The 12,974-nt window shown below is 46.3% G+C and overlaps 1 protein-coding gene across 1 annotated transcript in view; it reads right to left on the minus strand.

The window, feature by feature from the left end:
- Window positions 1-12,223, minus strand: part of LOC106590184 (transmembrane protein 108) — a 26,209-nt gene extending 13,986 nt beyond the window's left edge. The window contains exons 1-2 of the mRNA XM_045710558.1: window positions 12,142-12,223; window positions 6,564-6,647 (exon numbers count right to left, since the gene is read on the minus strand). Of these exons, the coding sequence (XP_045566514.1) occupies window positions 6,564-6,647; window positions 12,142-12,223 (166 nt within the window). The remainder of the gene's footprint in view (window positions 1-6,563; window positions 6,648-12,141) is intronic.
- Window positions 12,224-12,974: the final 751 nt, after the last annotated feature.

The raw sequence follows: 12,974 nt of genomic DNA on the forward strand, positions 1-12,974 counted from the left end.
AAATAATTCTCTCTACTATTATTCTGAAATTTCACAGTGGTGATCCTAACTGACCTAAGACAGGGAATTTTTACTAGGATTAAATGTCAGGAATTGTGAAAAACGGAGTTAAATGTATTTGGCTAAGGTGTATGTAAACTTCCGACTCCAAATGTACATGTAAAACGTAAGGTGGCTGAGGAGACAAATTACTGTTTCAGAGGAAAGCAGGTCCTCACCAGACTTCACCGGCAACAACGTCACCTATGGGCACAAAACCACCATCACTGGACCAGACAGGACTGGCAAAAACTTATCTTCACTGACGAGTCACGGTTTTGTCTCACCAGGGGTACTGGTCGGATTCGCGTTTATCGTCGAAGGAATGAGCGTTACACCGAGGCCTGTACTCTGGAGCGTGATCGATTTGGAGGTGGAGGGTCCGTCATGGTCATGTGTCACAGCATCATCGGACTGAGCTTGTTGTCATTGCAGGCAATCTCAACACTGTACGTTACAGGGAAGACATCCTCCTCCCTCATGTGGTACCCTTCCAGCAGACTTATCCTGACATGACCCTCCAGCATGACAATGCCACCAGCCGTACTGCTCGGACACATTATTCCATTTCTGTTAGTCACACGTCTGTGGAACTTGTTCAGTTTATGTCTCAGTTGTTGAATCTTGTTATGTTCATACACATATTTACACATGTTAAGTTTGCTGAAAATAAATGCAGTTGACAGTGAGAGGACGTTTCTTTTTATGTGTGAAATTGGTTTTGATTTAGAATGGACCATTATCATGCAGGGGAAAAAATACATGTCATCTGTGCACTTAAATAGCGAATAGAGGACATTTGTCCTGTGGTTCATTGTCATGCCAGCCAGGTAGGCTATACTCCTGTTGTAAAGATAAGCAATGTGCTTAATATAAGGAAATTTGAGAAATAAATATAGTAGGCCTATTGAAAGCTGATGGGATCCTCCTCTTTACAGTGGAGGACATATCGTCCTTGATCTTGACTCCATCCAACACAAGACAAAGGACACAGAGGTACTTGACTCGCTTTAAGGTTGCTAGTACATTTCCGTGAAAGACCTTGTCTCAACACCATAGGCCCTCCGTCTCCAGGTCTAGGAAGTGGGCAGCTAACGCCACTATCACAAGCTACAGCCTGCTAGAAAAAACGAGGACAAGGTAAATATGACTGTTAAAATTATATTCTGATTTATGTCAGTGATATTAACCAAAAACCTATTTCCATTAACCCAGTCCAGAGATTTATCATGGGGATGGGCAATTTATGCAGTAAACTTGCATAAGAAGCTAGTGATATTCATGTATAGGTCCTCCATTGATGAGATGGAGGGAAATGGAACATTAATAAATCATAGGGCTGGCTGCTGCGTCTTGTGCACTTGATCCAATAGCCTTGTCCCCATCTCTCTGTCCCCGTTCCATCATTCAGTATTAGAGTCAAGGGCCTAGAAAGCCAAGATGGCAAGATGGGGCATAGGATGTTATTGAGTTTGAGGCCTAGTGAAATGAATGCATCCTAATGGAGAAAATGATCAAATCCTCAACATTCAGCCACATCCTCATTGGTCAGTCTTTACTCAAGCTACCAAGGATGTAAAAAAAAAGGTGCTATCTAGAACCTAAAATTATTATTAGCAGAACCCTTTGAAGAACCCTTTTTGGTTCCAGGTAGAACCCTTTCCACAGAGGGTTCGATGTGGAACCCAAAAGAGTTCTACTTAGAGCCAAAAAGGGTTCTCCTATGGGGACAGCCCAAATAACCCTTTTTTTCTAAGAGTGTACCAACCGGTGTAGGGGGATAATAGTGTGAGATGTAGCCTACACTACTGCATCCTATATCCACCAGACCAGGCTAATCAATCATCGAAGAGAATCCACTTAGTGTGTGTAGTGGAGAACAGATCAGTGGATATCCCTCGCCTGGCTATGTGATCAATCCTGAGAGAGACTCTCTCTCTCTCTCTAACTCTCTCTCTCGCTCTCTGAAGGAGAAATCTCCAATCTGCCTATGTGGCAGGAGTCTCATCCCAGTTGTGCTGCGTCATCAGTAGTCGGTCGGTCAGTCACAGCGTTTCATTTAGCAAATCCCAGGAAATCTGACATTCCCCAAAATAGGTCCTATAATACGCAGCATCCTCCATCGACAACATTCAATCCCTGGAGGCTGTTCTGCAGACGCTATTTCTAAACTGTACAGTAAGCCTACCTCCAAATAGGCACAGATCACAGATCACAGCACAGTTTACCCTCCCCAAATCCTCACCTTCACCACTAGTAGGTCAAATCCCTAAACTGACCTAAGATCAGTGTCTAAGGAGCAACTTCTCCAAGCTTAACACACACATCCTTCACTGTGATGCCACAGGTGCAGATATTATCACATCATTAGCTGCTGGTGTATAGGCTAAACATGCATGGGTTGATATTGTGTTGTAAACACTGTGGGCACTGATGCATAGCAGTTAGCGATTAAGGATGCCCTCACCGCCCAGTCCCCTATGGACTGTGTTAAGGCTTGTTTATACTAATTGCTAATATGGTGCGCCGCGGATGCTAAGTCCATGGGATCCTCTGTGAGTACACACGGGAGGTAGGAGGGTTGTCTCTACAGCATCGATCAGAATACCAATAAGCTTCCATCTCGTATCTCACAAAACTCAAACTACACATGCACACACACAAACACAGCCAGCAGCATACCACTGCTGGCTTGCTTCTGAAGCTAAGCAGGGTTGGTCCTGGTCGGTCATCCCAATGCCCAGGGCAGTGATTGGGGACATTGCCCTGTGTACGGTGCCGTCTTTTGGATGGGAAGTTAAATTGGTGTCCTGACTCTCTGTGGTCACTAAAGATCCCATGGCACTTATTGTAAGAGTAGGGGTGTTAACCCCGGCGTCCTGGCTAAATTCCCAATCTGTTCCTATACCATCACGGTCACTTAATCATTCCCAGCTTACAATTGGTCATTCCTCTCCCTTGTAACTATTCCCCAGGTTGCTGCTGTAAATGAGAATGTGTTATCAGTCAACTTACCAGGTAAAATAAGGGTTAAATAAAAAACATACAAACACTCATATTTGTAAAGAAAGCTTGACGGAGCCAAACGAAAGTAGATGTTGGGCTCCTTTTGACGATGTGATTTGTTGAGAAGAGCCTGTGCATTTAACCTCATCTTTAACATGCTATCTGAACAGACCAGATCAACAGATCAAACTGATGAGATTCTTCACAGCAGGGGCACAAAAAGCCCCTTATCCCCAGTCAGACCTGCGGTGGGATTTGATTATCAAGCCTGTCCCATGCTATTCCAATTGTGACCTAGCTGCAGTGGTCAATAGGTGTTACTGATGTCACCTACAGTACAGTATGTGATCTGACAGTTGATTGGTGAGGAGGTTGTATTGGTATTCGCAAGTCACTCTGGATAAGAAAAACATTTAGACTCATCAAAACAAGGGACTGGTTTTCCATTCGTTTTCCAGTTGAATCCCCAGTATGGGTCCGGGGGATATACAATGGGATGAGGGCCAAATAATAAAAATAAAAATGTAAACAGCATCTCTCCTTTAAGTTCAATACATTTATTCAAACATACTTATTTCTAGCAGCTACGTGCAATCAACCTAAATTAACTCTGTTTTCAAGTTAGGAACTAGTCTTGAACAACAATTGTTTTCAGTCGGGAATTAAACAAACTGTCAGTCAGAGGTGTAAAGAGAGTGCATCTTTAAAAGTGGCGTAAACAGGCAAATTCCACTGGTCTGCTAGTTGGGTGTGCCCGGCCCGCCTGACAATCTATGGGGGAGAGTGGTTATCCCAGGGGGCTGAGGGATAGATGGGGCACATCCTGTGGACCGCTGGGACTGGGGGAAGGGGGAGGGAGATGGGTTAGGGCGGCACAGACGTGAGCTCTGGTACCGTTCCAAATAGTACCCTATTCCCTACTTAGAGCACTACTTTTGACCAGAGCCATAGGCCCTGGTCAAAACTAGTACACTATATAGGGAATAGGGTGCCAGTTGGGACTCATCCTATCACACAGCGGGATAATGTCTTCCTGTTTGAATGTTCTGTAAAGCTTGTCAGATTAGGTTACCCCCCCCCCACTTTTTACAACACGGACATGTTTATCCCAGATCCCATATCCACGCTGTCAGAGAACTGAGGAATGAGAGACAAGGAGGATAGAAAGGCCCTCTGATGTTTACTGGGGTATTCATTTAGTAGGACAGTAGTTGCCCGGTTGACTGGGGGCTATAACAGCAACTGGGCCACAGGGCCAGGTCCGGTCGGTTCAAACAGGAAGGAAAGACATAAACTAGGAAGTTATTCGGGCTCTGGGGAGAACATTGAGTCACGAAGGCTGAGAAAAACAACGCAATAAAGTAGACCGACAGCACTGTACCGCTCACACATAATGTATAAGTTATTCAAGATATTACGGCGGTGTTATGACATTATTACAAGCACAATCTAGTGCCACAATAGAACCCAACCAAAAGGCGAGGCCCTGCAACTCAGATTAGGGAGATTTCTCATAGCTTGCGAATCACTCTAAACACTCTCACAGATAAGCATTTTACGAGCTGAAGTCACAATGTAATTTGCACTTGAGTCAAGGAGATGGAAGGAATTGCCGTACTTGGAAGGAATTGGATTGAGGACAGAGGGCAAAACAAACGTTTTCTGAAAACAAACAGGCAGTTTTCTGTAGCTTCAGGTAGGCCTGTACAGACAACCATGTTCAGCCAGACAGACATGGAAGGGAAGAGAGAGAGAACAGAGAAGAAAAAACACCACAGGAAAAGAGGATTGGAACCAAAGGAAATGGGAGTACAGTGTGATAATATCATGATATCATCCCACTCTCCGTTCTCTCTGAAACCCCTCTCCAAAACCAACGCTATAGGCCAACTCATAAAATGAACCAAAATTGACTCCCAAGAATTCTCAATAACCATTGTTCAATTCAGTTGAAATTGACCCAAACTCTGGTTTATATCACAATTTTATTTGTCAATTTATTTATTTGTCCAACCTAAATTTGACTTATACCTTATCTGAAAGACACGCATACACAGGTTGGAGAGGGGGCTCCCACACTGGGCACCCATGGAGCAATTGTTGTGGGGGGTTAAGTGCCTTGCTCAAGGACACAATGGCAGGCAATGGCATCTAGGATTTGATACCAGCAGACCCCTCCAGATCCGGGATTCGAACTGGCAACCCTCCAGTTGCTACAGTAGCTCGCCTCTCTAACCGCTAGGCTACACGCCGCCGCTGGCAGGTACAGGCCAGAATGAGAAATGAGAATAGACTGTTCTACAGAAAGGCAGCAGAAGTCTCTGGTGGGCTTCTCTGTCTAGACACAAGAACAAGGTACTTAGGCTACCCCCCAAATAGCACCCTATTCCCTATATAGTGTAGTACTTTTGAACAGGGTAGTGCAATATATAGGCAATAGGGTGACATTTAGGATGCAGAGAGTTGCGTGTGAAGAGTCTGGGGAGAGGCAGGCCACAGCTGTGACTCACACAGCACATCTAAGTGAAAAATATCACCTGGACCGTCAATGTTGGGTTCCACAGGAAACTGATGAAACCTCTCAAAAAGAGGCGACAGATAATTTGGTACGAAGAACCACACGGTACCAAAAACAAACTGCAATATGAAAAAAAATGATCATCTCTATGATTTCACAGATCCTACATTTCTGAGCCAGAGAATGCTAAGAAATGGTTTCCTTTCCAAAGGTTCCATTATTTCCGTGGCAGTACCCTCTTCTCAACCCAGCACCACTGGAGATCATAGTACAGCATTTGGAACACTTTGACTGGACCATCCGTTCTTGAGTACACAACAGCACATCCTACAGGAGGCCTCCTCGAGCAGTCGAACAACCTTCATGTATCTGCTGTGTGATGTGATTGAGTTAGATTAGTCAGGCCCAGCCTTTAACCGTGCTGCTCTGTTCTGAGCCATGGGGCACAGGGTGAATCATATCATAGTAGAGATGAGCAACCTGCTCCACTAACAGCCTGTGGTAATGTCAGTGGTTCAGCCTGACCCCGTGTTCCACATTCTGCTCTGGATACCTGCCAGACAATCACACCACTTTCCCCCACCTGGCCCTGCTAATATTCTTAGAATGTTAAACAGCATATACTGTATGATATGATTATGTAACACAGAGGTAGATATGGATGAGTAACACACTGCAAGTACAATACCTGTTCTCTGTCTACCTGGAATCGGCTGAGACTGTGTTTTGAGGGTCCTTTTCTTGTAGCTGTTATCAGCACTGTTATTGTGCCCTCACTTTAGCTGTTTTCTGTCTTACTGGACTCTATTCTACTGTGCCCTTACCTGTGGCTAATGTGCAGTTTAACAAGTTTGGCTAATGTACAGTAAGCCCGTAGCTTAGCTGTGCTGTTCGCATTGAACTGTAGTTATGTCACGTGTGCTATGAGTGTCAGTGATGCGCTGTATGTGATTTGACTGTATCCTATCTCAGTTATGAGGAGCCAGCCATGTCTACTCACTCAGCAGCTGGCGGCGCAGGACCTGCAGGCTTCTCTTCATGGTATCATGTGGTCCGGCTCCTCCTCCACAGTGCTCATGGTTCTCTGTGGAAACACAACCAGACCAGAGAGACAGACTAAGATCAGGAAGCACGGTCAGATACTGATGTGATTAGGTGAGGACATAGGGGGGGAGAGAGAGAGAGACAGAGAGAGAGGGAAAGAGAGAGAGAGAAAGAAAGAAAGAAAGAGAGAGAGAGAGAGAGAGAGAAAGAGAGAGAGATTGATCACATAGCCAGGTGAGGGGCTATCCATTGAGAGAGAGAGAGAGAGAGAGAGAGAGAGAGAGAGAGAGAGAGAGAGAGAGAGAGAGAGAGAAAGAAAGAAAGAAAGAAAGAAAGAAAGAAAGAGAGAGAGAGAGAAAGAAAGAAAGAAAGAAAGAAAGAAAGAAAGAAAGAAAGAAAGAAAGAAAGAAAGAAAGAAAGAAAGAAAGAAAGAAAGAAAGAAAGAAAGAAAGAAAGAAAGAAAGAAAGAAAGAAAGAAAGGGAGAGAGAGAGATTGATCACATAGCCAGCCGAGGGGATATCCATTGAGAGAGACAGAGAGAGAGAGAGAGAGAGAGGACGGACAGAGAGACAGAAATAGAGAGAAAAATACAGCCAGTGACAGACCAGGACAGACAAGATGGTGTTTACAATTCCCAGTCAGGTCACAAACAGGAAAGAACTCAACAAGTATCGAAAAAAAACTCCCCCTCTGACAACAATAATAAATATTCACCATGACAGGCATAAATACTTAGCCATGGAAAAGTAACATCAATCAAGGTTGGATTAGACCATTAATGTACAGAGTGGTCATTGTGTATTTGGCTCCTGAATACTGGCTATGTATGAAATGCAGTACGCTGCACTCACTGCCTAGGCTGGTCAGTAAAACCAATCATGGGTCATTAAACATTGATCAGTAGGGCGTGTAGTGTACTGAGCTATATATCACTAGACCGCATGCTAACTTCCACGGGTAGTCTTTAGGAGTGACAGAAGTGATAGTACCTTGATAAATGAAAGGAGGGCCCACACGCGCGAGCTGTGCGCACACACAAATTATTTTCACCTCTGGAGAAGCTTGTGTGTGTATGTATGTATGTGTGTGTGTGTGTGTGTGTGTGTGTGTGTGTGTGTGTGTGTGTGTGTGTGTGAGAGAGAGAGAGAGATTGCATTTCTGTGTGTTGCCCTGTCTTTGGGGAATAAACACACCTGCACTTCCCCTAAGGTGAATCCCCAATGCATAAATAATCTGGTGACAGTGGCGAGTGTGAAATTGGATTTGTGCCCCCTAGGACGACGGGGTCTGGATGTGGGCAACCTGTGGATACGTCCCAAATGGCACCCTATTTCCTATATAGTGCACCAGTTTTGACCAGAACCCTATGGGCCCTGGTCAAAAGTAGTGCACTATAAAGGGAAAAAGGTTCCATTCGAGACGCAACCTGTGTTTCTCTGAAAGCGTAACGCAATGAGAGGGGAGAGGATAAGCAAACGAGCACAGCAGCACTGATCATTTCATAATGTATTGTTCCTTATGAAAATAATCACTTTCATAAAAGACTGGATTGAAATACGCACGCTGCAGGCTGCAACTCAATCCGCCTATTACCAGTCATATTGATATTTTGCCAGTCGAATGCCAAAACAAGAGACTGGCCCACTGTGAGAATGCCCATTTTGGGCAATTTCACTGGGGGAGGTGTCTCTCTCCTCTCCTCTTTTTCTCTCTCCCTCCTTTCCCTCTCTCTCTCTTCCCACCTCCCTCATCTCCCCCTCCCTCTCCACTCCTTCTCTTCTCTCTCTCTCCCCCCCCTGCTCTCTACCTCTCCACCTCTTTCTAGGTGCATTAGCATCATGCTCCAGGGCTAATGAGCGGAGTGGCGGTGAGTGTTTAAGGAGTGCAGCTGAACCTCTCCAGTGTCCACAGTGATTACACATCATCACTCGTACTGGCTACCAGACAACCTTTCATTCACACAGGGCGGGGGGAGGGGGGGGGGTGAATCATATCCACCTGTTATGATGGCACATTAGCTACCGGTGCGTGCCACGACTTGTCCATACACAGAGAGAACGAGAGAGCTAGAGAGAGATATGTGGAGAAATGTGGATTTAACTACGATAGAGGAAAGGAGAGCATGGGAAAAGCCCCTCAGAGTTCAGCTGGACACAGAGAGTAAGAGAGAGAGAGATGATGTATTATGTCCTTAAAGTCCAGGAGCTGGATAGGACAAATAGTCCAGAAACAGAGGATTACGTCCGGGTAGCTGTTTGAAATATGACTCAAGATACCTACCCAACGATGTAAACACGGTGAGTACATCACCAATCAACACAGATACCGTTGGTCTGTGTGTTTTCTGTAATGTCAGGGACAGCTAGCAGCTCCATGGTATTCCAACATTTTACAGGAGAATAACAAACAAACCGCTGCATGGCAACTGACACACACACACACACAGAGTGTGGCCATTGCCATGACAACCCTAATAGTACATTGTATTCAAATCTCCTTACCGAGGACAAATGGGACTCCATCAGATCATTTTTTTTAATAATCCCATCATTTCTAAGAGAGAAAGACTAAATAAAGCACTCACCATTGAGACTGGGAGAATATGACTTTCAGACAATCCCTCTCCTCATAGCAACGCAGCGGTCTTTGTGTTTGGGCTCATGTTGACAGCCCTTTGGGTCCCCAAAATGCCTCTGCTGCTGCTGCGACTTGGAGAGTGCAGCTCTGAATAGTGAAACTGGAGGGGCGCACAGAGTTTAAGCCCCAGCCAAGGTCACTCGAGACGGGGTAATGAAATAAATCTGTCACTCTGTCTCCACCAGGGTGCAAGCGCGCAAGGATAACAATGCCTTTACATTTTGGACTTCCCTCTATTTTACTGTAGGGGTCTAGCGTCTGAGGATCTGGCTCGATGCCTGCGTGAAGCTGCACCTTCCATAGCGAAGGAGGAAAGAGGGAGAGGAAGGAGGGAGTAAGGGAGTCACTGAACGAGTGGACAGGGCTGTGCTCTCATAACAACCCACAGATAACCCAAAGACCTAATCACACTCTTTTACGGGAGCTGATATTTTCCTCCCTCCAATGCAATGTTCTCACGGCTCGGTTCATCTGCTGGTTCCAGCTGCATTGAATGAACACACCGTCTCAAATGGCACCCTAAGCACACTACTTTTGACCAGGGCCCCTACGGGTTCGGTCAAGAGTAGGGCACTGTGTAGGGAATAGGGTGCCATTTGGGACGCGGCCACTGTCTATCTGTGAAGGCGGTCGGTAAATGGAGACAGAGAAATTAGGGGGGAAATGCTCCTGAATTCCTTACACAGATTCATGGAGTCAAATCTCAGTCATAAAGTAAGACAAGTCTGAGAAAATGTGAAGGTGTTACATTGACTTCTTTCTTTCTTTCAGATAGCTGAAAAGAGTTATAGAGGTAGCAACTTTCCCATTTCTACACCATTTTAATATCCAAATTCACTGTGGAGTTATAAATAGGTCCATTTACAGTAAGGCCACCATGGCAGCCCCAGAGGACAAACAATGTGTCAGTCCCAAATTGCACCCTGTTCTCTATATAGTACACTCTCTACAGTGCACTACCCATAGGACTCTAGTCAAAAGTAGTGCACGATAAAGGGAATAGTGTGCCATTTTGGAAACAAACCAGTTAACATTAGAGGAGTGGATTTACAGTGGACCTCATTGGCGTAATCCCAAGGGATTCGGTGATTGCAACAACACCGTGATGTCTATCTCGATCTCCTCCTCCCAGCAGACCAGACAAAAGTGAGGCGCCTTCATGGCGTTCACCCTTTGATTATGTTTCTTTCGCTCGTTTGATGGGAATCAGTAAACAGTTCCTGATACCTTCTCACACGTCAGGCCTTGTCTCTCCATGTGTTTCCTGTGCTGTTGTTGTTGGGGCTTTGGGGGCTCAGAGGGCCTCAGTTTGGGCTGTGGTGACTTAGTGCTGAGCAGTGATGTCTCTGGGGCCCCTCCTCCCTTGCCTTCCTCCCCACAGTCTTACTTGTCCTATTAGTGACCTCACAGTAGACCAAAGGCTGCTGGGCTTTCATAACAGGAATTCAAGTAAGACCCTGCTGAGGCTGATCCCCAATGGGAACTAGACCAGGGGCCTGATTACAATGAACAATTCCATTATGAAACAAATAACACTTATTCTTCAAGCATGAGCCACAACAACAGCTGGGGCCAGTGAGCAGTGACTCAACCACGGAGCAGCCGATTGGTTGTTGGTGCCCCTCGAGTGCTGCTGCGATCACTTAATTGGCTGGCCAGTCAGACAAAACAAATGTAATGTTTACTACAGTATCGATTTTCTCCAATAACGGTCCCTGATGATATAGCACCAGGTATTTACCACAAGCTCTATAGAAAGAAAGTATTGGTTCTTCAGTATCCTATTGCTCCTCTCCACCACGCCAAATGTGTATCTGCAGGATGCTATGGTGCTGAGTCACCATCAGTGCTGTGAGTGGACGCTGCCGACCACGGCCCTGATGGCAGGATGAGTTGCGGTTGCTGTGTCATGCAGGCTGGTGGCAGTTGGTGTCGGCTGCGCGGGTCATCAATCTGCGCCACCAAGTCCCCCCCACCCCTACCGCCCAGCTAGTACATGGCAGGCCATTAAAAGGAGTGTCAGCATGACGTTCACTCCACCGCGGGGGTGAACGTCTCACTGACTAACTGGTCTGGCTACATGAGTCTCTTACATAATCATTGGGGATTCTCACATACTGTGCTGTACTGTCTGTCTGTCTGTCTGTCTGTCTGTCTGTCTGTCTGTCTGTCTGTCTGTCTGTCTGTCTGTCTGTCTGTCTGTCTGTCTGTCTGTCTGTCTGTCTGTCTGTCTGTCTGTGTCTGTCTGCACATCTCCAAAACCAGTCACCACCCTTTAGAGTAAATGGATAGAAAGGAGTAGAAACGGCTGTTTTATAATGTTGCTTTAGTCCCCTCATAAGTGGCTCGTATGTAGCGACTCTGTCCGATTCGTACAAGAAGTGTGTCGTAACAGCCACAGTAATTAGTGCGCAAAATGCCTCTGCACGAACATTAATTACCAAGAGACACCACCGCCATAAAACACAACCGTTCCAACCCTGTTCCACATTCACGGAGCTGTGGCTGTCAATTCCCATTCCTCTTCCTGGGTTAGAGGCTAAGTTAACATCAGTAATGCAAGGCAGAGCAGTGTAGCACCAGAGATGACACACCTGCCAAAAGCAATGCGTGTGACATGGAGCGTGGCAGAATAGTGAGTGGGCACCTGTTTAGTGTGTGTGTGTGTGTGTGGTCTGCTCCTCAGGCTGACTCTGCCAGCTGAGCTCTCATAACCTCACACACACACACACACACACACACACACACACACACACACACACACACACACACACACACACACACACACAAAAGCCACAGCGGCACTTGCCTGCAGTAGAAAGGAAAGTTAGGGAGAGACTGCAACAACAACATGTTCATCCTCTCCATGAATCACTAGCCAAGCCTGTCCTCTGACTAAGACCACTCATCAGGGGAACTGTGACCAAGGTCCTGCTGAGCACCTGCACAGTGCCAAACTCCTGGAAGCTGTCGACCATTGTACCGGTGCCTAATCACCAAATGACTTTCGACCTGTTGCCCTCATGCCACTGCTGGCCGAATGCATGGAGAGGGTTGTCAGGAAGCACCTTACGCTGTCCACCCTGTCAACTGGACCCGCTACAGTGTGCCTATAAGGCACAGAGGGGGACTGTAGGATAGTACCCTGACCTTGACCTAGTCACTTTCAACATGCTAAATCATATGCACACATTACATTTATTGATTTTAGTTCAGCTTTCAATACAATGCAAATGCACACACTGCTGAAACGACTACTGGACCTGAACGTCAACGGTGGCCTCGCAGGTTGGATCAAGGACTTTTTAACTGACCGCCCACAGAGGGTTCTCCTGAATGGGGCCCTCTCTGATGAACTGACCCTGTACACAGAGGGTTCTCCTGAATGGGGCCCTCTCTGATGAACTGACCCTGTACACAGAGGGTTCTCCTGAATGGGGCCCTCTCTGATGAACTGACCCTGTACACAGAGGGTTCTCCTGAATGGGGCCCTCTCTGATGAACTGACCCTGTACACAGAGGGTTCTCCTGAATGGGGCCCTCTCTGATGAACTGACCCTGTACACAGAGGGTTCTCCTGAATGGGGCCCTCTCTGATGAACTGACCCTGTACACAGAGGGTTCTCCTGAATGGGGCCCTCTCTGATGAACTGACCCTGTACACAGAGGGTTCTCCTGAATGGGGCCCTCTCTGATGAACTGATCCTGTACACAGAGGGTTCTCCTGAA

Source organism: Salmo salar, chromosome ssa29 (genome assembly GCF_905237065.1).
Source record: "Salmo salar chromosome ssa29, Ssal_v3.1, whole genome shotgun sequence".
Taxonomy (NCBI): Eukaryota; Metazoa; Chordata; class Actinopteri; order Salmoniformes; family Salmonidae; genus Salmo; species Salmo salar.